Source organism: Mustela nivalis, assembly GCF_964662115.1.
Source record: "Mustela nivalis genome assembly, chromosome: 16".
Taxonomy (NCBI): domain Eukaryota; kingdom Metazoa; phylum Chordata; class Mammalia; order Carnivora; family Mustelidae; genus Mustela; species Mustela nivalis.
The window spans coordinates 143785-169066 of NC_139035.1; the positions used below are offsets into that span (position 1 = coordinate 143785).

The 25282-nt window shown below is 50.3% G+C and overlaps 1 protein-coding gene across 3 annotated transcripts in view; it reads left to right on the top strand.

The window, feature by feature from the left end:
• MPZL1 (myelin protein zero like 1) overlaps positions 1 to 20189 on the top strand; it is a 53177-nt gene extending 32988 nt beyond the window's left edge. The window contains exons 2-7 of one of the 3 annotated variants that reach the window (XR_014303884.1): positions 1753 to 1919; positions 5540 to 5753; positions 6453 to 6585; positions 7745 to 7842; positions 8976 to 9078; positions 18547 to 20189. Coding sequence is in view for 2 of the 3 variants with exons in the window: in XM_082702619.1 (XP_082558745.1) it covers positions 1753 to 1919; positions 5540 to 5753; positions 6453 to 6585; positions 8976 to 9078; positions 18547 to 18648 (719 nt within the window). In the remaining variant the exon portion in view is untranslated. The remainder of the gene's footprint in view (positions 1 to 1752; positions 1920 to 5539; positions 5754 to 6452; positions 6586 to 7744; positions 7843 to 8975; positions 9079 to 18546) is intronic. The other 2 variants (XM_082702619.1, XM_082702620.1) reach the window with 2 other exon arrangements.
• Positions 20190 to 25282: the final 5093 nt, after the last annotated feature.

Sequence of the window (25282 nt, forward strand, 5' to 3'; positions counted from 1 at the left end):
TTTTTTTTTTTTTTAAGATTTTGTTTATTTTTGCAGGAGAGGGAGAGAGAGCCCGTGTCCACAGTGGAGGAGGGGCTGCAGGGAGGGGCAGAGGGAAAAGCAGGCTCTTCACGGCTGGCTCGGGCCTCCAGCCCAGCGGAAGGCGGACGCTTCACTTTCTGGGCCACACAGGGGGCCCTGGCTTTTTTTTTTTTTTAAAGATTTATTTGTTTATTATAGTGCAGGGAAGGGGAGGGGCAGAGGGAAAGACAAAAACAGCCTCAAGCAGAGTCCCCACCAATCGCGGGGTCCAGTGGGGGCTTGATCCCAAGAGTCCGAGACCCTGACCTGAGCTGAGCTCCAGTCCAGTGCTTAATGACTGAGCCACCCAGGTGTTCTTAATATGGCTCTAAATGAAGCAATACCGTACCCAGAATAGTTTGAATTACATTAAATATAGAAGATGAGAAAAGTTTAGTGTGATCGTGGTTGAAATTTAACAGGTAGAACTGTTTAAAGAAGTGGAAAAAAACATGCCCTCAACATTATTAAAAATAGACCATCAGGGAAGCAACCAAGATGTCCTTCAGGAGGTGAATATCCATAAATATATCCATTATTCAGCAATAAAAAGAAATGCTATAAAATGACATGGAAGAAACTTAAATATTACTAAGTGATAGCAGCTAATTTGAAAAGGCTACATTTGGGGGCGCCTGGGTGGCTCAGTGGGTTAAAGCCTCTGCCTTCGGCTCAGGTCATGATCTCAGGGTCCTGGGATCGACTCAGAGGGGAGTCTGCTTTCCCCTCTCTCTCTGCCTGCCTCTCTGCCTGCTTGTGATCTCTGCCTGTCAAATAAATAAATAAAAATCCATAAAAATAAAAAGGGTACATTTGCTGTATGATTCCAACCAACTTTGTCTCTGGCAAAGGCAAAGAAACAGTAGAAAAAAATGAGTGGTTGCCAGGGGCTTGGGGCAGAGAGGAGACAGTGAACAGGCGGGACACAGAGTTTAGGGCAGTAGAAGGATTCTGTGTTTGACTGTAATAGTGGATACATTGTCAAAACCCATGAAATGGGTAGCATAGAGTGAGCCTTAATATAAAGGTGGGCTTTAGTTAACAATATTGACTCATCAGTGGTCCAGTGTACTACACTAACAAAAGATGTTACTAATAGGGAGACTTGGACAGGGGGAGGGAGTGAGGGAAGAGATGGGAATCCTCTGCTTCTTGCTCATCATTTCTGTAAGTCTGGTTAATTTTATTTATATATATATATGCATATACATATATATATATATACGTATATATATATATATATATATATATATATAAGATTTATTTGACAGAGATCACAAGCAGGCAGAGAGGCAAGCCGGTGGGGAAGCAGGCTCCCTGCTGAGCAGAGAGCCCAATGCTGGGCTCGATCCCAGGACCCCGAGATCATGACCTGAGCCGAAGGCAGAGGCTTCACCCACTGAGCCACCCAGGTGCCCCAAGTCTGGTTAATTTAAAAGAAAACATAGATAGACATTAGGTATAGCTGAATAGTGAGAAACAGGAACAAAGTCCTGGGTGGTCAGCAGTTCACCCTGCTTGCGGGCAGTGCCTGGCAGTGGAACATTCTGCCAGACGCGCGTAGTCCACGACGGCCGCAGATGTGCTGTAGACCTCGGGTAACTCTGCTTGTCTTTGCCGTCTTCCCTCATAGGTCGGCATGGTGGTACGCGCTAAGTCCGACTCAGCCTCTCTTTGGTCTTCTCTCTCCAGTGGCCACTGGCGTGCCAGCCTTGGAGGTGTATACGCCAAAGGAAATCTTCGTGGCAAATGGGACACAAGGGAAGCTGACTTGCAAGTTCAAGTCCGCGAACACCACAGGCACGTCGACCTCGGTCTCCTGGAGCTTCCAGCCAGAGGGGACCGACACCACTGTGTCGGTAGGAATGCTCACATCCTCCTGCCGAGCCTCCCTCCCCGCTTCTCCCCTGCTGTCCTGTCGTGAATGTACGTTCTCCAAAGGCCGGTTCGCTTCCCCAAGGGCTGTGCTGACAATCAGATTCCAGGGCCCTTCTCTTGCTTCAGACTCTCCGGGAAGAAATAATTCAGCGTCCTTGAAATGCAGTTCTTTCCTTGGCCTTGCGCAGGTGGCACTGCCCCCTCACCGGCCCCTGTTCTTCTCCGTCTCATCCCCTTATGGGATTCTCTTCCATGGAGCAGCTTCCGGTCGACCCTGCTGACCCATCCTGGTTGATCATCCCCATTTCAACTTTCATTTGCCCCATTTTTATTTGTATTTCTTTGAACTATTCCTGTTTTACACACACACACACACTCCTTTCTGATTTAAGTATGAGGGTTTTTATTTAGAGTCCATCTGCTTCCACGGCAGTCGTGGGCCTTCCTGTGCAGCAGGTCCTCAGTCGTGTGCTCTCGCTCTGGAAAAATTGGGGGTAGGAATGGTCCGGGGCGGGGGGGGGACTTCAGACTAAGGTGAGTGGCCGAACAGAGATAGATGAGCGCCAGAGAGCTGACAGGAAGGTTCATCTGTCAGCAGCTGAGTGCGGACCAAGCAGTGTGGGGATTCCACGTGGATGGACCGTCTGGTTCTTTTTTTAATGTACTTTTAAGACATATTATTTATTTATTTGAGAGAGAGCATGTAAGAGAGCACAAGCAGAGGGAGGGTCAGAGGCAGAGGGAGAAGCAGGCTCCCTGCTGAGCAGGGAGCCCAACGCGGGGCTCCATCCCAGGACCCGAGATCATGACCTGAGCTGAAGGCAGACGCTTAACCCACTGAGCCCTCCCGGCACTCCGGCCCCCCTGATTCGTGTCTGCAAGTTGGGGACAAGCAGCCTTCCCCCTGGGGCTGCTGTGAGGGTCGCAGAGGATTGTCACATCAAGTGCTTGGGACCGTGTCTGGCTCCTGAGGGGCTAATGTGCACAGTTTGTCCTGTTTCTGTGGTTCCATCTGCACATGGACGTGCTCTAGTGGGTTTCCCTTTTCAGGGTGTCCGTACTCAGCAGGGACAGAGTCTGCTGCTTCTCTCTAAGATAAATTCTGCGTGATGATGGGTTGCATCCCCGAGCACCCTCTGGAGGCTGTGCTCCTCGCACGCCTGTCTCATCGCCTCCTCACCCTCGCGAGGAACATGTGTGTTTCCCACTGCAGACTGGGGGGGGGGCATGGGAAACTGCTCAGAGGGTCGTGACCTACCCCATGTCACACCAAACAGGCGGGAATTGTTCAAACCCTGTTTTGTTCCCCTCTGGTTGCTCTGTTATTTCCACTATGTCTCCCTTCACTCAGAGGGAAACAATTTGTTTTTTTTTTATTTGTTTGTTTGTTTCGTTTTTAAAGATTTTATTTATTCAACAGAGAGAGATCACAAGTAGGCAGAGAGGCAGGCAGAGAGGAGGAAGCAGGCTCCTCGCTGTGTAGAGAGCCCGATGTGGGGGTCGATCCCAGGACCCTGGGATCATGACCTGAGCGGAAGGCAGAGGCTTAACCCACTGAGCCACCCAGGCACCCCGAGGGAAACATTTGTTTATAATGTTTACTGTCTCTAGGCTTTAGGGATTGCTTCAAGCTGTGTCTCTCAGTCTTATTATTCATTATCCCCTTCCTACGGAGTGTCTTTGAAACATGCTTTCCTAATTTGTCCTCCTTCTATGAAATCTTGAGACCACAGATACACTGTTAAATCTGTTTTATATGTAAAAAAGAGTAGGCTTTTTTTCTTATTGTTTTCTGTCCTCAGAACCAGTATTTGCCCCCCGCGGTGAGAGGTGCCACCCCTGTTGAGAACGTATGGTTTAGAAGCTCTGGAAGCTGCTATTTGGTCATCTGTGGAAGTGGAGAGATTTTTTTTTTTTTTTTTTTTTTTTTAACGGAGAGTCTTTGTGCAAAAAATGTACCCTTGATGCCTTTCCTGAAAGAACAGAGTGACTGCCTGTCCATTATCTCTAGATCATGAGCTCCTGAGGGTCTCCTTTGGGAGCCAGCGGTGTGTCGAGATGACTGGAGCCCTGGGAATAAACTTCAGCCTGAGTGGCTTCACTTCCCGACATGCGATGTCGGGAAAGCTGCATGTTCACTGTTGAATTAAGTCTCCAAAACAAGACCTGTTGCTCCAGGTTGGAATATATCACACCTGACTTCCAAATCCTTAAGTGGACCTATGTCTTCCGGGATTTTCATTAAAAAGGAAGCCGCCCTCGATGTTATGCCAGAGAAGGAAGGCAGGCTGAGGTCAAGTCCACGAGTGCAGATGTTAGATAACTTACTCCCTGGGTACAGCTGGGGGTGACTGTGCGTGAGTTTGCGTAGGAGTGAGGGCAGGAGTCATGCGGACGTCCGGGGGAAAGCGGTCTGCGTCTTTATGGGAACACGGCCTCGCTGCAGAAGATGCTTCCCACAGACGCAAAATGGAGCACACATGAGTTTACTCAAATGAGTCCAAACCTGTGAGGGTTCCCCACCTGAAGTCTTCGGTAAGAGTGGGCGTGAGGGGCATCGTTCAGTCCACGTTCCTTTTCACCAGGAAGATACCCAGTGGTAATAACTTTCTCTCAAAAAGTCGGCTCCATTTATGCTCGAGACAGTCTTGTCAAGTGGCTTCAAGCAAGTCTACAAGACTTACTGTGGAGAACATGCTGTGTTCATTAGCGTATTTAGCTGAGCAGTTTATACTTACACACCACCCTGATCACAGGCAATTCCTGAACGCTTAGCTGTTGATACAAGATCTTTTAACTCAAAAGCATCAGAATATGTTTAATAAGATGAGCTGGTTGCTTTGGTTTTTATAGGTTTCCCCTGGGAGTAAGGAGAAAGAGCTGCTTGGATCGAAGCCCAGAATCAGGAGAGATCCCCGGCCCCTAGACCATGCCTAGCTTCCAAGGTGCTGGGCTTAACAAGGCTTCTTTGAGAAATGAGTTCCTTTGCTAAAAAGCAGGTGTGAGGAAAGTTAGCTGAAGGCTGATGCTTGAAGAGAAGTGAGGACATCGGGGTATCTGGGCTTCCTCTCACGCACCAGTAACATTTCCCTGGGAAACCAGTACGTAAGAGGGAGAAGCCCGTCAGATTAACTAACTGCTCTGTGATATTAAGGCTTTACCTGCTTCAGGGCTTTCTAGAACTAAGTGGTAAACTTTGTGAATTCAGACCGAAACCTTTGGATTCACAGTCTCTGTCATGGTGTGATCACTGGCTCTGAAGGGTCAGATGGTCCTGACTTTGACTTTGGGTCCACCCCCTGTTGTCACTGTGACCCTGAACAGATGGCTTCTTTGAGTCTCCTTTTCCTTATGTTTGAAGAATGGGCAGTAATCACTCCACCAGTGACATATTGAGAAGATTTGAGATGATATACGAGTTTATGGCTTCAGCTGAAATAGTGTCAATCCCTGTGCTTTCTAAACGCTGGTCTGGCTTCTGTCCCATAGCTCAGTTGTCATATGGAGTTGTATGCCTTTCTCTATGAAGTCTTCGCCCATTACGGCGTGTCGGGTGCCTGCCTGTGAGGGGAGCTCATGTGTCTTTTTTCTCTGGTTGCAGTTTTTCCACTACTCCCAAGGGCAAGTGTATCCTGGGAATTATCCACCATTTAAGGACAGGACCAGCTGGGCTGGAGACCTGGACAAGAAGGACGCGTCCATCAACATAGAAAATATGCAGTTTATCCACAACGGCACCTATATTTGTGACGTCAAAAACCCTCCTGACATTGTTGCCCAGCCGGGACACATTAGGCTCTATGTCGTAGAGAAAGGTACTTCCCTGAGTGTTTTGGCAGTGGTAACGCAGTCCCCTTTGTCTCAGGTTCAGTTGAAGAGCAGGAGTGACATTTCCGAGTATGTTTGTCTGCAGTTAGGTGCCCTGCCCCTATGTACCTCTGGATGCGAGGTCGGGGAGCCCCTGCTTCTCCAGCTGCTTGAGCCGGGTTCCCCATCTGTATCCTTGGAGCCCACTGACCCAAATTCAGGAATGTCCTTCTTCAGTATTAATTGGAAGTAAGACCGAACTCACAGTGGGTGGAAGGGGTGGGCCGTGGGGAAGAAGGTGAGTACAGCTTCCATGTCCTTCGAGGGAGAGTTTCCACATTTGCAAAAGCAGGACAGTGTTTTCCTTCCCTTTCTTGGAAAAGAAGCAGGAAATGCAGGTTCTGCATTTGGTGTCTCCTTTGAGACAAAGTCTGCTTTGTTGGAGAGCAAATTGCGGTAAATTCGCAGCCCTGGAATTTCTCTGGCTTTAGAGCATCGGGAGGGAGGTGTGTGTGGCAGACGTGCCTCACCCGTGCCTCCTTCACCCGTGAGCGTGTGCACGTCGTCAGTCAGACGCCAGGAGCTCATAATGCGGACACTAAAGAGGACGTGGAAGCCCCTAAAGCACTCACTTAGTGATTTAATAAAACCCTGCTTCTTCTCTTGGTAGCAAAGTACCTTAAAACGATTTTGTTCTTTCTCTCCAGAGGTCTTGCCCGTGTTTCCGGTTTGGGTGGTGGTGGGGATAGTTGCTGCTGTGGTCCTGGGTCTCACTCTGCTCGTCAGCACGACCCTGGCTGTTCTCTACAGAAGGAGAAACTCTAAACGGGATTATATGGGGTAAGAAAAGCTGCTTCGGGGGCGGGGGCAGGGTGGGGAGAGGTTGGGGGAAGGAAAGGAATTTAAAAAACGTGAATGTTTTGGGAGAAAGAATGGTGAAGTATTAGCTACTGTTTGCTTTCACATCGGAGTGGGGGAGTGTGTCCCTGTGTCCCGCAGGGGCCAGCAGAGCGCGGAGGCCTGTGGGTGAGCACGGGCTGTGCCTCCGCCCCGCTCCAGAAGGCCCATCCTGGGTTCAGTGATCAGCACGGCCGTCGCAGCCCCCTGACCACAGTTAGGACTGCGAGGCCACGCACGTTCCTTTCCCGCTCTGAGTGTGGTTTGAGTCTCTGGTAGTGGTCTCACGAGGCTCTCCTTTGCAGTTAGGTGAAGATGAATCGCTAGTCTCAGAGCACGGCGCTGACGGCTGCAGCGCTGTGACGGGAGGGCTTTCCCACTCTTCCTGCTTGGTGAGCAGTTTTACTGCTTTGATCATTCTCGAATGCACGGCTGGACTCTTCTAAACCCGGCTAGTAAGAGCTGAACAGCAGAGTGTACGAGCAATAAAGAGAAGTAGATTGTCTTTTTGTTTATGGCTTCGGAAAGAGAGTACCTCGTAGCAGAGGGTACGTGTCTAACTGAAGGACCTTCTCCCTGGCTCCAGCTGGACAGGCAGCCCACGCACGCTAGGTACGACTCCCAGGGTAAGACTGAGCGGAGGCCAGGTTCAGGCTGCAGCACGAGCCGGGCCTCCTGTGCACGGGCTGGCCGGCAGCAGCCTGAATCGGGGATTGTGCTCCGAGAGGATGGCGTGCGCCGGACCCCCCTGCTGCTGGACGGTGGGAACCCGGCTCCGCTGCTCTGGTCTTTAGGAGTGCCGTGTTCTAACAAGTTTGACTGTTCAAATTCAGATCTTGTTTGCTTGGAATGCTCTGTCCTGCTCACTCTGTCTTCCCCTTTGCATGGTGAGTGCTTTACGAAGACCTGTGACTAGAGGGCTGGTTTTCAGCGGGAGACTCACGCTGGGTGGTGACTCACCTGGGTCTGTAGCTCTTGCTTTGGGGCTCAGAAGGGGGCAGAACTGTGCCTAGAATCCTGCATGGCACCGTGAATGCTGCTTTTCTTCTTACTGTGGTTTTTTCCCTCCCCTGCTCTTTCTGCCGTGGTGTGCCGGGATCAGATCCTGCTTATCTGCCACTTCTTAAGAAAAGCTGACGTAGACGACACCCTGGGACTGTGGCAGGGCTGGGGTCCTCTTCCACCCCCACTAGACACATGGTAACTGATCACACTGCCGTTGCTGTAACATCGACGTGAGTGTGTGTTCCGTCCCTCGCCCTTGTCGACAGCTAACCCGCTAGCTCTGAGCTAACCCGGCAGTTACTGCGGTTTGTCCACGGACACGTCCTGTGTCTGCATGGGCCCCTTGTCGAGTGTACCATCCCCGGGACCTGGGCTGTCAGGGTTCCTAGAGGGTCTGTGCATCGGAGTATGTATGTGCTTCGTGTGGAGCGGCGGTGCGTGTGTGGTTGCGTGTGTGTGTCCGTGTTCTTTCATATGTGAATGGTGGTGTTGGTGATTGAGACCCTCTTTGTGTCAGATCCCCAGACCATTTTGGTTTGGGGTCAGAGCTCAGAGCTTCCTGTTTCGGAGAAGAGCGCCATTCCTGTTCCCTCTGGTCTTGAACGTGACCCCCCACCCCACCCCCAGTCCTGAGAGTTGCTTTAAAAAATGCATCATAAAGGACTTACGCTCCAACAAGTACCATTAGGGAATCCCTAATGAGTTTCCTCCTGCAGTCACTCTGCCTTTATTTATGAGGTAATGCTCGTTCTGAAAGACCCCCAGAGGCCTGACCAAGTTCAGCCGGTGTCATGCGACATCCCAGTTTCTTAGTGTTCGTGACCTCCTGGGTTCTCTTTGGTTGGGCTGCAGCCTTCGTGGGGAAACTGAGTCTGGGGAACTATGGGGCGGAAGGAAGGAGGCGCGCCTGGGTGCGGGTCTGGTGACTTCTGGAGCACTCAGCAGAGACCTGCCTCGGGCCGCTGGCCGGAAGGCTGGGCTTGCTCGCCGAGGTGGATGACAGCAGAGGGAAGACACAGAGCAGCGGAAGCATACGTGACCCTGAGAGCCAGAGCCCCCTCAGCAGGTAGCGTGATTGCAATGTGGGGCCAAGAGGTTGCGCCACGCTGGTTTCTGCGCACACACAGTGGGTTCATCAACTTGAGAGAAGTAGTGTCAGGGACGAGAAACAGCCTCGAGTCTGTGACCATTTTGACCCTCATCGTTCTGTTGTGTTGTGTGTTATCTGCTGCTTCATCTTGTCATCACTTGCCTGTCTATATATTTTTTTCCATTTATTTTATTTTCTTTTTTTTTTACATTTGTTCTCCAAACTGCCAACTCACCAGCTGCAGTACGTCAGAGAGCGCGTCCCCACTTAAGGAGGCGCCACGGAAGTCGCCCTCCGACGCAGAGGGTCTGGTAAAGAGCCTGCCTTCCGGATCCCACCAGGTAACGGCTAGTTGCAGCTCTGACCCCCCGCTCTGCATCCTGGCACTTTCCTGGTGCCGGAAACAGTACTGAGCCCTGCGGCAGGAAAGAGAGCCACCCAGGAAGGGGGAAGCAAGAGCTGGCTGAGGAGGGCCACGGGAACACATGGAGAAGGATCAGGCCCGCAAAGGGTTCCACCGTTTAGATTGTACTAGTCATGCCGCTCCTCTCGGCCCGATGAAATTAGGGGATGGCCTTGTCAGATGTAATTCCTTAACTGCTTAAGGAAACAAGCCCAGTGAACTAAATTATGCTTGAGGCACCTGCAAGACAAGGAATTAGCAGGAAAAAGTGATATTCTTGGTATTGAAAATAAAACGGGAACCATTATTTTGTATGAGTTCTCTAGAAGAATCTGAAAGTAAAGATGTGTGTGAGTAACCGGTAAGCTCGATGAACAGGGCGCGGCGTGGAGGTGGACTTCCTATGGAAAGCACAGAGGAGAAGTAACTATGATTTGGAGCTCAGCATGGGATCTAGCGTCGTGCTTGATAATGTGTTCCGGCTGTGTTGTTGGGACTCTAACTGCAGCACGGCAGAATTCCAGAGCTTAGGACCAATTCTGTCCTTCTGGGGTAGAAAGCATTCTAAGGAATTTGGCCAATTCCAGTTTTTCCCTGAGGTGTTTTGGAGCTCCAGTGGATTTAAAGGGAACTGAAGGACAGAATGACAGTGTTCTGTGGAGGGTGATATACTCATGCTCTTTTTTCTTTTCTTTTTTTTTTTTAATTAATTTTTTTTAATAAACATATAATGTATTTTTATCCCCGGGGTACAGATCTGTGAATCGCCAGGTTTACACACTTCACAGCACTCATGTTTCTTTTTTTAAGATTTTTTTTATTTCTTTATTTAACAGAGAGAGAGATCACAAGTAGGCAGAGAGGCAGGCAGAGGGGGTGGGGGGGAAGCTCCCTGCTGTGCAGAGAGCCTTACGGGGGCTCGATCCCACGACCCTGAGACCATGACCTGAGCCGAAGGCAGAGGCTTAACCCACTGAGCCACCCAGGTGCCCCACCATGCTCTTATTCCACAGCTTTTACTGAGACACTGTGATGGTCACACCCTAAAAGCACACACCCAGCAGTTCACAGAACTGGGCCTAAAACTCAGGTTCTGGCACATTCTCTGTCATATCATAGCATCAGGGCTCATGACTAATTCCTAGTCTGTCTCTTTCAGAGAACATACTATGTCTCAGATACCTCAGCTCACAAATTTGGGTTGCAAATGGGAATAGGGTTATGAATAAAGGCTTGAGAGTTAGGCATAACATCTGAAGAAGGCTTGGAAACTTTTTCTTCTGCTTTAAGTGCTGTGGGCATTGCTTACCTGTTCAAAACAAACAAGGAGATAAAAACCAGAATGGTGTTTGGACATTGGAAAATGAAACAACGCAGTGTGGTACTCTGATCCCTGAGAGAAAGGACACAAAGAAGAGGAGCCCTGCGACACTCTGAGCTTACTGCCTTGAGGCAGTTCCCAGGCGGCAGTGCTGGGAGGGGAGGCAAACCGGAATTCAGTTGTCTCGGTGAGTTGAGGAGCAGAAGTCAGTATTTGGGGAGGCCAAGGTTTCTAGGATTTATGAAGCAAAGTACCAGAGAAGAAGAAACCACAGAGAAAAAGAGATGTGCAGTGGTGGGACTCCCTTGAGTTATGTTCCTAAAGGCCAGAATGCAGAGACCTGGTGTTACACAGAGCTTTGGTTGCAGTCCTCACAATTGGTCATGCCTTAGTAGTAGAACTAGTGCAGCACCAGCATGTGGACACCGTGAGCCCACCATAACAAAGCTTCAAAGGAGGCCTTTGAAGAATCAGACTAAAGTAAAAGTATTTTAGCTACATGCAAGAACAAAAATCCGACACTCTTTACAAGAATACAACAAAATGCAGCACCCAGCAATGCAAAGTTTACGATGTCTAGCACCAATCAAAAATTACCACACATACAGAGAAGCAGGAAGATAATAACATAACCAGGAGAAAAGCCAATCAATAGAAACAAAACGAGAAATGACAGACAATGGACATAGAACCAGGACATTTAAGCAAGCATGAAAATCTTAGAAATAACTTTAATGATGTAAAGGAAACCTTGACATAACGAGACACATAAAAAAGACCAAAACAGGGCAGGGGGCGGGGCGTGAACAGCAGCAGCAGCATTGGATGGCATAACCCAAAGAAGAAAAGATCAGAAAGCTCGAAGACAGCAATAGAAACTACCCACAATGAAGCACGAAGAATGAACCTCTAGGGTTCACTAGAGGAGATGGGCCACAACTGACCAGAGTCAGAAAAGGGAAGGAAAGAGAAGAGAATAAGGAAAAAAATGACATAATAGCCGAATGCTTTCCATTCTTTTAACTATTTTTTCTTGAGTAAGAGGAGCCCTGTGACACTCTGCGCTTACTGCCCTGAGGCAGTTCCCAGACGGAACTTCATGTTTCTAAACAACGTTATTATACTACTACTTCTAGATTCTTCAGTTTTAGATATTCTCTACTGACCCCCTACTATGGAAAATGAAAATATACATTTCTTTTTCTCCCAGTCTTTTTCCCTCACACACATTCTGTGCACATACATGCACACGGGCCTCTTCCCGACATGGTTATGTCACTGTATTTAGGGACATTTCAGAGTCGAGTGAACCTTTTTTCCCACCATTGTACCACATATATTTGCTTCCTTTTATAATTTTTTATTTTTCATGGAGTCAATATTTGCCTTTTTATTTGCAGTTTTCCAAGTACGCATGTATGTATGTATGTATGTATGTATGTATTTCAAAAATTTTACTTATTTGAGAGAGGGGCAGAAGGAGAGGGAGAAGCAAGCTCCCCGCTGAGCAGAGAGCCCAACTCAGGGCTCATTCCCAGGCCCCTGAGATCATGACCTGAGCTGGAGGCAGACACTTGACTGACTGAGCCACGCAGGTGCCCCTTTAATAATTTTCAAAAGCTTTTTCTTACTCTCGCTATAACATCCTGCACTTGTTTTCATGAATGCATTTTCTTCTCTCTGCACATACCATTTTTTCATATATTTTATGTGATTTTTAAAAAATGTTTTCTTCTGTCACTTGATTTTGCTGTTTCTTTTCAGTTACCTTTTTCTCTTATCGTTTCTTTGATGTTAGAAGCTTTACTCAAACGCTTAGTGACCCCTGGTTACCCATTGATAGTGAAGGTGCTCAGATCTGACCCGAAGCTGCTTGTGTAGGGACAGAGCTTCCTGGGTCACGGGCTTCCCTGTTGGTATGAGGTGCTGTTTTCTTCCACCGGGGGACCTCTGAACCCGCTGCTGGGAGTCTCTTCTTGGGTTCGTCACTTTCTCCAGAAGGAAGTCCCTGCTGGGAGTGGAGCAGAGGAAGGAGACACAAGGGCTCCTTGCTCTGTAGGCAGACTTGCCCACACTGTTTGGAGGGCCAACACCTCCCCCTCCCATGCCTGCTGCCCCTGAGTCAGAGGCTGCCTCCCTTCCTGCGAGTCAGCCCCCAGGGTTCTGCCCAGGCCGAAGTTGGTGAGAAATAACCCAACCACAGTGTCGACCAGTAGGGGCATTTTTCAGCATCTGCAAGGTAAGAGCAGACTAGCTTTGGGAGCAGAATTGGAGCATTCCCCACAGTTGATTCCTGGGTGGTTCCCTTTGTGCCCAGGGCAAAGCCCTGAAGGCCTCTTCTGTCCCCATCAACTGCACATCAGGGTTTCTGTTCGGTGGCGTGCACCTGAGTACCCTTTGTCTGACTCACTTATTTTTACCAAGTCATACTGTACCTTTTATTTTGCAGTTGTGCTTGTTCAGACTAGTTTCTGCCTTACCTGTTTCTGGCACTTACACATCCTCTGCCAGTTAGGGCCAGGCTTAGACGTAGATCATGTGATTTCCTAGCAGACTTCTCTTCTAGCTTTTGTTTTGTTTGGCGTTGCATCTTGTGGCCATGTCAACTCACAACAGGGACTGTTCTCCGAAGGCAAAAATGTTTGCTTCCTTCACACCATAAAGTTCCCAAGTGCCATAGAGCATTAACAGGTGATCCTAGTCTGTGCTTTTTTTCTCGAAAGATTTATTTGTTCCTTTTTAGAGAGCGAGAGCAGGGGAGGGGCCGAGAGAGAGAGAGTCTCCAGCCAGACTCCCCTCTGAGCGTGGAGCCCAACACAGGGCTGGATCTCACAATCCCGAAATCAAATGTGATGCTCAACTGACTGAGCCCTGTTCCCCTGCAGCCCCTAGCCCCGGGCACCCCTGGCATGTGCTTTTATTCACCGTCACTCAAGTGCTATCTTCAGGTTCCAGAGCGATGCCTCTCTGAGCATCGGAGTTTTTGATGGAAGTTGTTTTCGCCAGATCCCTTGTGACATACACTCTCCCTCAGCTTGTTTAGATGGAGGCTGCAAAGATCTTCACAGTTTAGGGAAAACGTACTTGACCTGGTATGTCCATCTTATTAGGGAATTTATGAGATTAATTACCCTTTTTTTTTTTTAGATTTTGTTTATTCATTTGACAGAGCACAAGTAGGGCGAATTGGAGAGGGAGATGCAGACTCCCCACCAAGCAGGGAGCCCAATGCAGGACTTGATCCCAGGACCCAGGGATCATGACCTGAGGCTAAAGCAGACGCTTAACCTCCTGAGCCCCCAGGCGCCCTAGACTAATCATCTTCTATCAGTTGAATGCAACCAAACATCAGGATTCTCTTAAGAGTCTGATCTGTATGTTCTGGTGTGAGCCGTTCCACAGGCACGTGGGTACTGGCCGTGCAGGCCATGATTGGCACCCACCCTGCCCTCCCAAAACCTTAGGGTCTCCTGGATTATTGGGATCACTTTTAGGCTTTTCTGTGATGTCCTGAATTTTTTTTTTTAGTCCTAATGAATATTTGAGGGGGGGTTATTTAGTTTTTGTTTTTTTGAATATACCGGCAAACATCCTTGAGGAGATCTTCGTATTTAGATGAATTCTAAGGTAGTGCGTTAAGAATTAGTGGTATATGGGGGCGCCTGGGCGGCTCAGTCACTAAGCATCTGCTTCAGTTCAGGTCATGATCCAGGGTCCTGGGATCGAGCCCTGCATCGGGCTCCCTGCTCAGCGGGCAGTCTGCTTCTCCCTCTCCCACTCCCCCTGCTTGTGTTCCCTCTCTCACTGTGTCTGTCTCTGTCAAATGAATAAATGAAGTATTTAAAAAAATAAAAGAACTAGTGATGTGTTACAGACTGGCACTGACTTGGGGCCAGCCAGTGGTGGTGGTAACGTGGGGAGAATTATTTCATCTCAGCATCTGTTTGTCATCTCTGAAATGATGGGTTGGGGCAAGTCGATCTTCTCATTTTTCTCTTTTTAGTTATAAGGGCCTGTGGTGCTCTGTGCTTTTATAAGGATGGGGTAGGCGGTTGCCCAGCACGCTGGCAGTCAGACCGGTGAAGTGGGGGTGTGGGTAGGAATATGTGCAAACTATACCTTTGTACCTTCTTCTGGGATTTTATCATGACATGTTCCCTGATCACCAAAACCTTCCGTTTCCTACCTGCAGGCACCATCTGAGAACCTGGTAGCATTTGTAGTTACTACTGGGAGAAATAAATACATCCGTGCTATTTTATCAGAAGAGAAGCAGCAGGAGAACCTAAGGAGGATATTTACAAAAGATGAGACGTAACACCCAACCAAGACACTAAGTTTGCTGTTTCATTCATCTTGCTTTGGTCACTATTTTTGTTATAATTGGAAGGCTTGAGTAAAAGTAGCTTTAATAGAGGTTTATTTATTCACAAGGGGTCCCAAGGAAGGTACTTCTGTGTTCTTTAGTTCAGTGGCCCCACAGTGTCATCAACAACATAGTTCTTTCCACCATATTCTTTTTTCTTAAGATGCTATTTATTTCTCCGACAGAGACTGACACAGTGAGAGAGGGAACACAGCAGGGGGAGTGGGAGAGGGAGAAGCAGGCTCCCCGCCGAGCAGGGAGCCCAATGCGGGGCTCCATCCCGGGATCCTGGGATCATGACCCAAGCCAAAGGCAGATGCTTGAAGACTGAGCCCCCCAGACGCCCCGACCCACTGTACTCTTTCAGTCTCTGCATATCGTCTTGTTCTTGGGCTCCTTCCCGCAGCTTCCAGATGGCTGCCGTGGTTTCTCCCGTGGAGCAGAGGCCGTGGGAGAAGAGCCGACTCGCCTCCCGTGCGGTTTTGTTGTGGAGGAAAACCTTCCCCAGAAGTTCACCCGTAGGCTTCTCTGAGTCCCACAGGGAGTGGGTCACCCTAATGGCTCTTCCCGTCCAGGTCATTTACCTGAGCAGGCGGAGGGTGAGCAGCACACACAGGGTGGGGGCTCAGCAGAGCGTGAGCCGGCGGCCTGGTCGGGAAGGGCACGAGGTGGGCACTGCTTCGAGTATCCTGCGTCGGGGATGACAAGTAAAACGCTACCTTTGGGAAGTTGAGTTTAAAATCATTTTTGTGGGCATCTTTCCTGAACCCCGTGCTAGAGGCGGTTAGTGTTCTGTGTGCAGGAGGCAGGCATTGGTGGGGCGCAGGGACGCAATGACCCAGTTTGTGCCCTGTGGCCGGGCCGTGGGGACGTAGCAGCCTTTGAGGTGCGGGTGCATCAGCTCGAGCAGCACTCGGCATGGCCCTGCGCAGCTTGATCTTCTGTGTCCCGCGTTGCACGTGGACAAAGGGAAGCTTGCTCTGTTGCTGGGTGGCGGAGCTGCTGTCCCGTCCAGATCTGTCTGGCTTGGAGGCAGCTGCTTGTTTTCTCCGGCCTGTCCCGTTCTTGTCAAGTCCGCGACACACTCGAGCCCATTGATCTCATCCTAACACGTGGCTGTGTGTCACACTTATTTCTGGCAGGACATAAATACTGAAAAAGCTGTTTTGTGAGCGGTCGCCGAGCATGTGGTGAAAGCAGATGTTCTCTTCTGGTGGTGCCTGGGCTGACAGATCGGTCATGACTGAGACCAGAAAGGGCCGCAGAGACGGCGGCCAGTGGACGGCAGGACAGAACACGGTAGCTTAAGTCGTGTGATTAATGTGCATTTGGGGCAACCCTTTCTCCATGAACCCTCTGCCCCCACCTGTACCCCTGTGTCTTCATATTGGAAAACTTTTCATACACATGGAACTCAGGAGTAATTTTATCTCCTACCAGCACTAAAAGGAGAGACTTGAGTCAAGCAGATTGTTTCTTGAAACATTTTCTAGTTAAAGACAGTTTGTGTAGTAATTAATCGGGGAAAACGTATCCAGAGCAGCTTCTTACTCGATTATTGTAATTCTTTGTGGTAAAGCAGTCCCCAGCCGCACCCCACCGAAGGAAAGGGGAGGCTGGAGGGGTGAGTGCCGAGATGTACGGTGGACATCCACGTCAGCACAGGTGCGGTTCCTGGTGTTGTCTTAATTCTCGAACACCCAAAAGTGACTCTCTTCACGGCGGCTGAGTCATCTCCACGTCCGTCTTCGTTCCCTTGCGTAGGACTTGCATGTTCCGACTTGCATGTTCCGCAGGGACCCAGGCTGCTTTCAGCTTCCAGACGGCCTTCTGGACCGACTTCCGAGAGCTCTTCTGGATTGCGCTAGATCTGTCAGCATGTGCCTGAGCTTGGCCGACATCCCAGAATTCCTCTGGGCCCGTTGCATCATCTGCCCTTTCACCGGCGCTCCTGGGTCTGCTGGTCCCGCCGCAGGCACTGAACTCACAAGATCCCGGATCTCGGGAGCCCATTCTAAGAGGGAAAGGGAGTGAGGACAGGGCATAGTGGTAAGCAGTTGAAGGAAAAAAAACCACAAATCCACCAACAGGAGGGGATTCCTTGTATCTTTCAGTGTTTCCCAGTTGCTTTTGACAAATGTTGTGTCCTCTTGCCAGGAAAGACAACGCTGTCTCGCATGAGACACCGTACTGGTGTGTCAGCATCTGCTGGCTGATTCTCAGCTTGTTCCGTGTTCTTTCTCGTCTTTGTTTTCTCTCTTCTCTCTTCCACTCACCTGGTGGACCAGTGGCCTATTGCCGTGTAACAGACCACCCCAAAACCCTAGAACACGGTACCGTGTTTATTTGGTTCCCGGTTCTGTAGGTCTGGCCGGGAGAGTGCAGCCGTGTCCTCGGGCTCACCCACACACCCACAGCCGTTCGCAGTGGTCTTGGTCATGGTCTGTTCAGGGACAGGCTGTGGGCCCGAGAGGCAGCCCTGGGGTGTTGTTCTGTGATCCACTTTTCACTGCAGTTGCACGTGGTGCAGCCCCAACAGCCGACGTGTCCCTTCTGGAGCGCTTGGAGGGCCTGCACTCCTCGGGAGCCCCCGGGTCACATTAGAGGAGGCAGGCTCAGGGGCTCCTAGGTGGGCGTATGCTTGTTCAGTTGAAACTACAGGCGTCTGGCCACTGAGCTTAGGATTCCAGAGGTGAAAGTTTAAGCACAATATTGGACTTCCCAGGAGAGTTTCCTAGATTGGGAGAAAAGTTGACTTTGGGTTATACTGAACTTGTCTTTTGCAATCAGAGCTATTGTGGTGGTGTTGTTTGTAACTTCAGAACCTCTGGGTCGGAAGGGAGGGACAATAAGGGTTGTGAAGTGCAGGCACCGTCTCCGGCCTCTGCTCGACAGCCTCCCCGGAGCAGAGGGACTCCTGTGCCCTGCTCTGCGCCCCTGCCCCCCGCCACCCGCCTTCCCTGGCTGCCCTGCCTGAGACTATGGAGCCCCCTTCCTCATGCTGAGGCCAAAGGGAGGACTTCCACACTGGTCCGCAGAGTTTTCTTCACGTTGCTTCAGTTGTAGCCTTTTGGTTTTTTATTTTAAAACAGGAAAAATAGTTACATGGTCTTAGATGTCAACGAAGCAATATCTTTATTAGTTATGACAGGATCAGACCGAAAGGGTTATACTCTAAGTAGGCACATGAGAGAGTATTTGAAATGTTTTGAGAGAGTATTTGAAATGTTTTTAAGCACCTGTTTGTACAAAGTGACTGGTTCAGACTGGGCATATCTTTGAGTGATACCCAGGATGCTGGTTTCTTACTGGCATTAGTCTGATGCTCATGATTTCAGGGCGTCTCGGGTTGGGGTAAGTGCCCATCTTAGTCCTTAAAACTCAGATCCCAGTTCCAAGGGCTGAGGAATTCTGTGGCAGGTATTGAGGTAAGGGTAATTCCTGAGGAGGAACATTCTGCTGTACAGAAATCCCCAAACAGATAAAGAAGTAGATGGCATAAGGTAACGTGCCCCCAGGCACCAGCTTTAACAGTCCCCAGACTTGTTTTAGGGTCTTCCCTGGACACGCTGTTCCTAAGAGGTCTCCTCCAAGACGTCTAAAAGGAGGAACTCATGACTCTGGAACCCTAATGTTACCTCTTCAATGATTGCTTCTGCACCTGCCCTTGGAGGGACCCCCGGTTTTCCTAAACCCCTAACTGTCCTTCTCTTCTCCAGGGCCCAGTCATATATGCGCAGTTAGACCACTCTGGTGGACATCACAGTGACAAGATTAACAAGTCAGAGTCTGTGGTGTATGCGGACATCCGGAAGAATTAAGAGAAGACCCAGAACATACCCTAAGCAAGAAATAAATGAAATGGGACACTTGTGCAGAAAACGGAGCCCAAACCCCGTGTGGCCTGGGAGAGCTGGGCAAGGACAAACACGTTTATTCACGGGAGGAGAAAAAGATTGTATAAAGGATATATATAAACATTTTATTTAATCTGATACGGGGAGCCAGTGCTGCATGACGAAAAGATGCTATGATTCTACGTATATATGAACTGCCTTGCTGTTCTGTGCTGTCTTCCAGGGTCATTTACAGTTGGGAAAAGTCCAAAACATTCCTGTTGCTGTCATTTACGTGCGGTTTGCCTTCGTGGAGACAGTGCAGATCCTTAGTGTTCCAGTAGACGTGGCCCTGTGGTCTCAGGGCTTAGCCAGTCTTAGCATTTATCGTGGTCGGAGAGCGGAGACGCTGACCAGTGTCGGCACCCCTGCTGGGCTGTAGGAGTTGGAAAACCTCATCTCGCGTGCCCCTTGGACACAGCTTGAGAAGTCTTTGTTGGTGTATTTCTCTCTAGAATACAGGGTGGTCTTTCGCTTTGTATGTTGTGAGACCGACTTTCATGTTACACCCTAACCCTCTCAGTTTGTGGATCTGGCACAGTGAGACCAGCAAAGGGTAAATGCCGAGGCCACCGCTTCCTCGATGCTTTCAGATCGATACCATAAACACCGTTGACATAGGAAGCCTAGGCCTTGTTTAAGGAGTGGGTAGCATTTGGAGAGTAAGAAGTACTGCTTAACATTCTTTGCCCAGGTCCTTCCTGCTTGAAGTAAGGGTCTCCATCCAGCCGAAGGAGAGGAGTTTCCTTTCCTTTTAAGTGGGCACAAATGGGGTCATTACAAAGCCAGTCTGTGGCACCCGGAGCTGTCGCGAGACGATCCTCTTTGGAAGAGCTTCCGGCATGTCTGGCGAGACGTGGCGTCAGTCATAGCTCTGTGATAGCTTCCCGGTGTCTCAAGAGGCTGAAGATAGTCTAGACTTTTGTGAATCAGGGTCGGGTTATTAGCACTTCTACTCTGGGGTTCCCGTCTCTATCACTGTTTTGAAGTTTGGGGTGGAGTTTTGGGGGGGGGTTCTTTTTTTTATTTTTACTCCACCCCCTACTTCCCCCAGTACGTGGAATCGATTAAAACTGAGAGCTCGGCAACAGCCGCTGGCCCCCGGCCCCCTTGCCGCCCAACCAGCCCCCTGGCCCTGAAGGCAGGCGCCTCCTAGCCCTTCCTCTTGTGTCCCAGTGTGCTTGTGCCTGCTGCAGAGGACAATGGTGGGGTTGCTCTCAGCTGGCAGAGCTGCCCTTCCTGTGCCTTATTAGTGGCAGGACGAGACCTTTTAACACTCCATGTGATCAGGAGACACCCAGAAGGCATTTCTTAAGAGACGAAAATCCCAGACCACCTCTCGGTTTTTGGTGAAATGTATCCAGCTCGGGAAAACCCATCTAGTTCATTATTATTTTTTGTTTTTTACTTCTTCAGAATTGTTGTACCTTTGTGAATATCTTAATACATCTTTTTCAATTACTGAATCGTGTCATGTCTTCCTTCTTTACCGTTCGTCCCCCTCGGGCCGCACTGGGCTCCTCACTCTTCAGGAGCACCATGCACTGCCCGCTTCAGGCCCTGTGCACCTGCTGTCCCCTCGGCCTGGAGCTTGCACTTGGCACCTGTCTGGGTGGCTTAATCCCCCACTTCCTGTAAGCGTCCGCTCCCCTCAGAGAGACCTTCGGCCGCGTGCAGAACAGCCGCCTCACCCCCTTGGCCGGCTCCCCGGCCCCCTGGGTCCCACTGCTGTGTGCTTGGCCAGCTCTGCCCGTGGGAGCACGAGCCCCAGAGCACGGCTCTGGCTCGCAGCTCCATCTTCAGGGCACAGACCAGTACCTGGTGCTTAGCCGGGGCTCATGAGCCCCGACGGGTGGGAAGGTGGATGCCGTTCCTTCAGCACGTTTAGAATGAGAATGGCCCTGCCCCAGGGGCTGTGCCGGCCGGGAGACTGAAATGAAGCAGCCAAGCTGCAGGCCCTTGCCACAGAGCAGGCCTGACAGGGCATAACGGCGCCAGCCAGCACCGACTGAGCGGTGGGCCCGGCACTCGGCATTTCTCACGCTGCGTCGCACGGTGCACATGCTACTTGGACAACTCTTCACCCCACTTGTAGAAAGAGTGTCATGCTTGCGGTGTAGTCCTTGCCTGAGGTTACTCAGCGAATAGTGTCCAGAGAGGCAGGACTGGGCTTGTTCTGAAACACTGCCCTGTGACCTAGCTCACCAAGATAAGCAAATAAATAAAAGAACTTCTTCATTTGAGTCAATGTGCCACGTGCCTGAAAGGCAGTCCTCGTGTTCAGGAGGAGCTCGGTGGGGCTGACGCGAGGGCGGTGTGGTACAGACACAGGGATCAGGAGCCACACTCAGTTTGGAAGACAAATATGGTGACAGTCTGTTGAGAGCTGTGTCACAAGTAATGAAGGTGCTTGTGTGGCTCAGTTGTTGGGTGTCTGCATACAGCTCAGGTCATGATCTCAGGGTCCTGGGATCGAGCCCCGCATCGGGCTCTCTGCTCGGCGGGGAGCCTTGCTTCCTCCTCTCTCTCTCTGCCTGCCTCTATTTGTGCTCTGTCAGATAAATAAAAATCTTTAAAAAAACAAATGCTATAATGTCTTATAAGCCATGATGTTTTCTAGGGATTTATTAACTTGCTAAAATTACCACAGACGCACAGGCGGCTGGCTGGCCAGCCTTCACGCTCTCCTGAGTGGGAGAGGGTCGGAGCTCAGGCCGGCCGTGGGAGAGGATCTCACGGGAATGTGATGCGGCGCCAGGAAGAGAGACCCTCCTTCAGCACACAGGCAGAGTACCGGGAACTGGGTCTGGGGAAGTTGCTCCCACGGGGGCTCTGGTTTCCAGGCTGCACGGGGAGTGCACCAGCCAAATACACTCTCGTGATTGCTGAGGCGGCCCCAGCCCCAGGCGGACGGGCTTGGCAGTATTTAAGTGGAAACCTCAGATTCTCTAACACCCCCCCGCCACCCCTCGAGGCTCCCTCCGCATCCTTCTGGGTGACTGCCGTGCCGGCCCGGTTGGGGTGAAGAACCGATGACTTCATCCTCCCCCGAGTGCCTGGGACAGCGGAGGGAGCGCTCTTGCCGGGCAGGACAGTGGCAGGTGTCGTTGGTGGAGGTGAGGCAAGGCACTGCCCGTCTGTCTCTATGGCGGGTTCCCACACTCACGTTCTCCCTGTATATCCACGTTTTCTGTGAAGGATTTCAAACTGGCACGAGAGGGGAGGGTAAAACCCACTTCCATACATCCGCCTCAGTGATGCTTCAGCTGCCCCTTTCTCCTTCTTCCTCTTTTCTGAATTATTTGAAAACAAATCCCAAAACATGTCCATTTACCTGACGTTCTCTGGTTATGTCTAAAAATAGGTAAATTTTGTTACATAACCGTAATGTCTTATTACATTTAACAGAAACTTTTTTTTTTTTTAATTTATTTAAGAGAGCAGGGGGAGGGGTAGAGGAAGAGCTCTGAGCCAGACATGGGCTTGATCCCATGACCCAGAGATCAAGATCTTAGCGGACACCAAGAGCCCGGATGCCCACTGACAAAGCACCCCAGGCACCCCTAACGGAAACGTGTAAAGAAAAACCACACATTAAAAAAAAAAAAAAAGAAATCTTGCCATTTGCAACGACGTGGATGGCACTAGAGGGTGTTATGCTGAGAGAAATAAGTCAATCGGAGAAATACAAATCTATGATCTCTCCGATACCAGGAAGTTGAAAAACAAGACAGGATCATGGGGGAAGAGAAGGAAAAATCAAACCGGACGAAAGCAGGAGACAAACCATAAGAGACTCTTAATCAAACAGGTTTGCTGGCGGGGGAGGGGTGACTGGGGATGGACACTAAGGAGGGCTCACCTTGCGATTGTTGCGATTTTGTATGCCTGACGAATCACCAGCCTGTACTTCTGTAACAAGTAATACACTGTATATTAGTTGAATTAAATTTTAAAAACACATTTAAACAATTCTTTGACTATAGGAGCGCTTGGGTGGCTCAGTCGGTTAAGCCTCTGCTTTCTGCTCGGGTCATGATCCCAGTGTCCTGGGATCGAGCCCCACGTGGGGTTCTTTGCTCAGCGGGAGGCCTGTGTGTCCCTCTCCCTGGGCCCCTGCTTGTGCTCTCTCTCGCTCACTCTCAAAAAAAATCTGTCTTAAAAAATAATGACAAGAATTCCTTAATATCATCTAAAACCTGTTCATATTGAAATTCCCCCATCTCAAAAATGGCATTTACAAACGGTTTCTTCGGATCAGGACCCATGCACACACAGCTCCAGTGACATCATGCCTGTGTCCGAAACAAAGACAGGACCACGGACCTCTGTGGTTTGTTTTCTTCCCTCAGCGTGGTTCGGAGCAGCCTCTGTGCAAGCACAGAAAGCCCCAGGCCCTCAGCCGGTAACACCTAGGGAGCCTGCTCTTGGGTCGATGCACCATATTGGAAACCATTTCTGACTTCCTGGCTTTTGTTCTACTTGTCTTGTTTCTGTTGACCCAAGTGCTCCTGCAAGCGTCACCTGCTCTCGTGACTGAAAAATTTGTAGCCCGGGGCAGGGGCGTGGGATGAGACAAGCCCCCTTGGAAAGGGAGTCGGAGGGGTCGATGGTGGTGGCCTTCTAGCCCCCTTCGGGCTCCCTGTCCCCACCACATCCTTCTGAAGGCCCCGCGGCTGGCAGAAGGGCCACGGACTGGACTGTAAGAACAACAGCGGGGGGTAGGGGGTAGGAGGCTGGCGGAGGCCCCCACACCTGCAGGCCCTGGCTGTGCTCGCAAGGACTGAAACGTAAACCTTTCAAGCCCCCAAGTCCCTGAGGAGCTGCTGCTTCCGGCTTCCCTTTCCTCCTGCAGACAGGGTGTGGGACCATTGTTCCTTCTTGGCTCAGGTTTGGGTTGGGTCCGTCATTCCTTTGCTGGGAGCCTCGTGGCCCCAGCCTGCAGGGCTCCTGAGCATGAAGAGGAAGGGCTGGTTCTTTTCTTTTTTTTTTTTTTTTTTTCATGTCCACAGTTGGGCCGAGGAAGTCTGGCAGGTTTAACATCCCTACGTCTGCTTCGGAGCCCTGCCCTCCAGTGCTGCGTGGCGGACACACGGGGTCTACTTTGGGCTCCTGTGCCCAGATCGCCACTCTGCTGAGGGAATGGGGGACAGGGCCCAGCTCAGGCCAGCTGGCTGAGGGCCCGAGGTTTGCCTTCACCTGCCACAGACTCCAAGGACACAACTTTGACTCTAGATCCATTCTCGTTCTTTCTTAGGGTTTTGTTTTTGTTTCTTTGATTTTTAACAACAGTGTCTTTCCTCTCAATAAAAGAAATATGTTTAGGGACGCCTGGGTGGCTCAGTTGGTTAAGCAGCTGCCTTCGGCTCAGGTCATGATCCCAGCGTCCTGGGATCGAGTCCCATATCGGGCTCCTTGCTCCGCGGGGAGCCTGCTTCTCCATCTGACTCTGCCTTCCACTCTGTCTGCCTGTGCTCGCTCTCGCTTGCTCTCTCTGACAAATAAATAAAATCTTTAAAAAAAAAAAAAAAAAGAAATATGTTTACTTCATTTTGTAGGGAATCTCTTAAAATGTACAAGAGACCCGGAGGAATGTGGAGCAGGGAACAAAGAAGCTCTTGCTCTCGCGGGCCCCATGGAACCCCAGAGGCTTTGTTTCTAATGCATCTGGACGTTTCTATCAGAGTCAAAGGCCTGGACTTTCCTGCCCAGAAGCCTTTCCTGAAGGTAGTTGCTCTGCCAGAGGGAGCCGAGTTTCTGGAAAGTTTGCCTGGGCGTTTTGGTCCCAAAGAATGTAAAATATCTGTGGACCAAGTAGGTGCTGGTGGCCAGCAAGGGCCACACCACGCGGAGTCCTTCCCTTCAGGGAAGCTCCAGGGTCAAGCCTGTGGAACAGCATCACACCCCGAGAAAGGAGTACATATAGAAGGCACAGCCTGAACCCCTCAGACACGGACACCTCAGGACACGCAGGGGTGCGGAGAGTAATGACTTCTGCTGGCTAAGTGAGGGTGAGCAAGGAGGAGGAAGCAGGTGTGCCCACACCTGGCTGGAAATACCTGGGCTGATACCGTGAGGAAGATGAGAGATTTGGGTGCCTTGTGTACATTTTGTCCATTTCAGTTCATTCTGGGTTTTTCCAGGGTTCCCTTGCACGCCACCTCCTCCTCCCTGTCCACAGGCATGTGTTCAATTCATTGCAAAAGGCAGTCCCTTCCCCTGGAGGCCAAGGGCGGGTAGGAAGGAGGGTAGAAGTATAAAGCAGGCTAGCCAGTGTGTGACCTGGCATCGGATGGACATCAGAGCTATTGTCAAGCACTGGTTTGGTATCTGGAATCCCGTTAATTGGAGAAATACATCTTTTTTGTGTAAGTATTTTATTTGTCAGAGAGAGAGAGTACACATGCCGTGGAGGCAGCAGGCTCCCCGCTGAGCAGGGACTCAGATCCCAGGACCCCAAGATCATGACCTGAGCCGAACGTCTGCACGTTCAACGGACTGAGCCGCCCAGGCGTCCCAGCAGAGATCCATCCCGCCGAGAATTGTAGCCCATGCAACG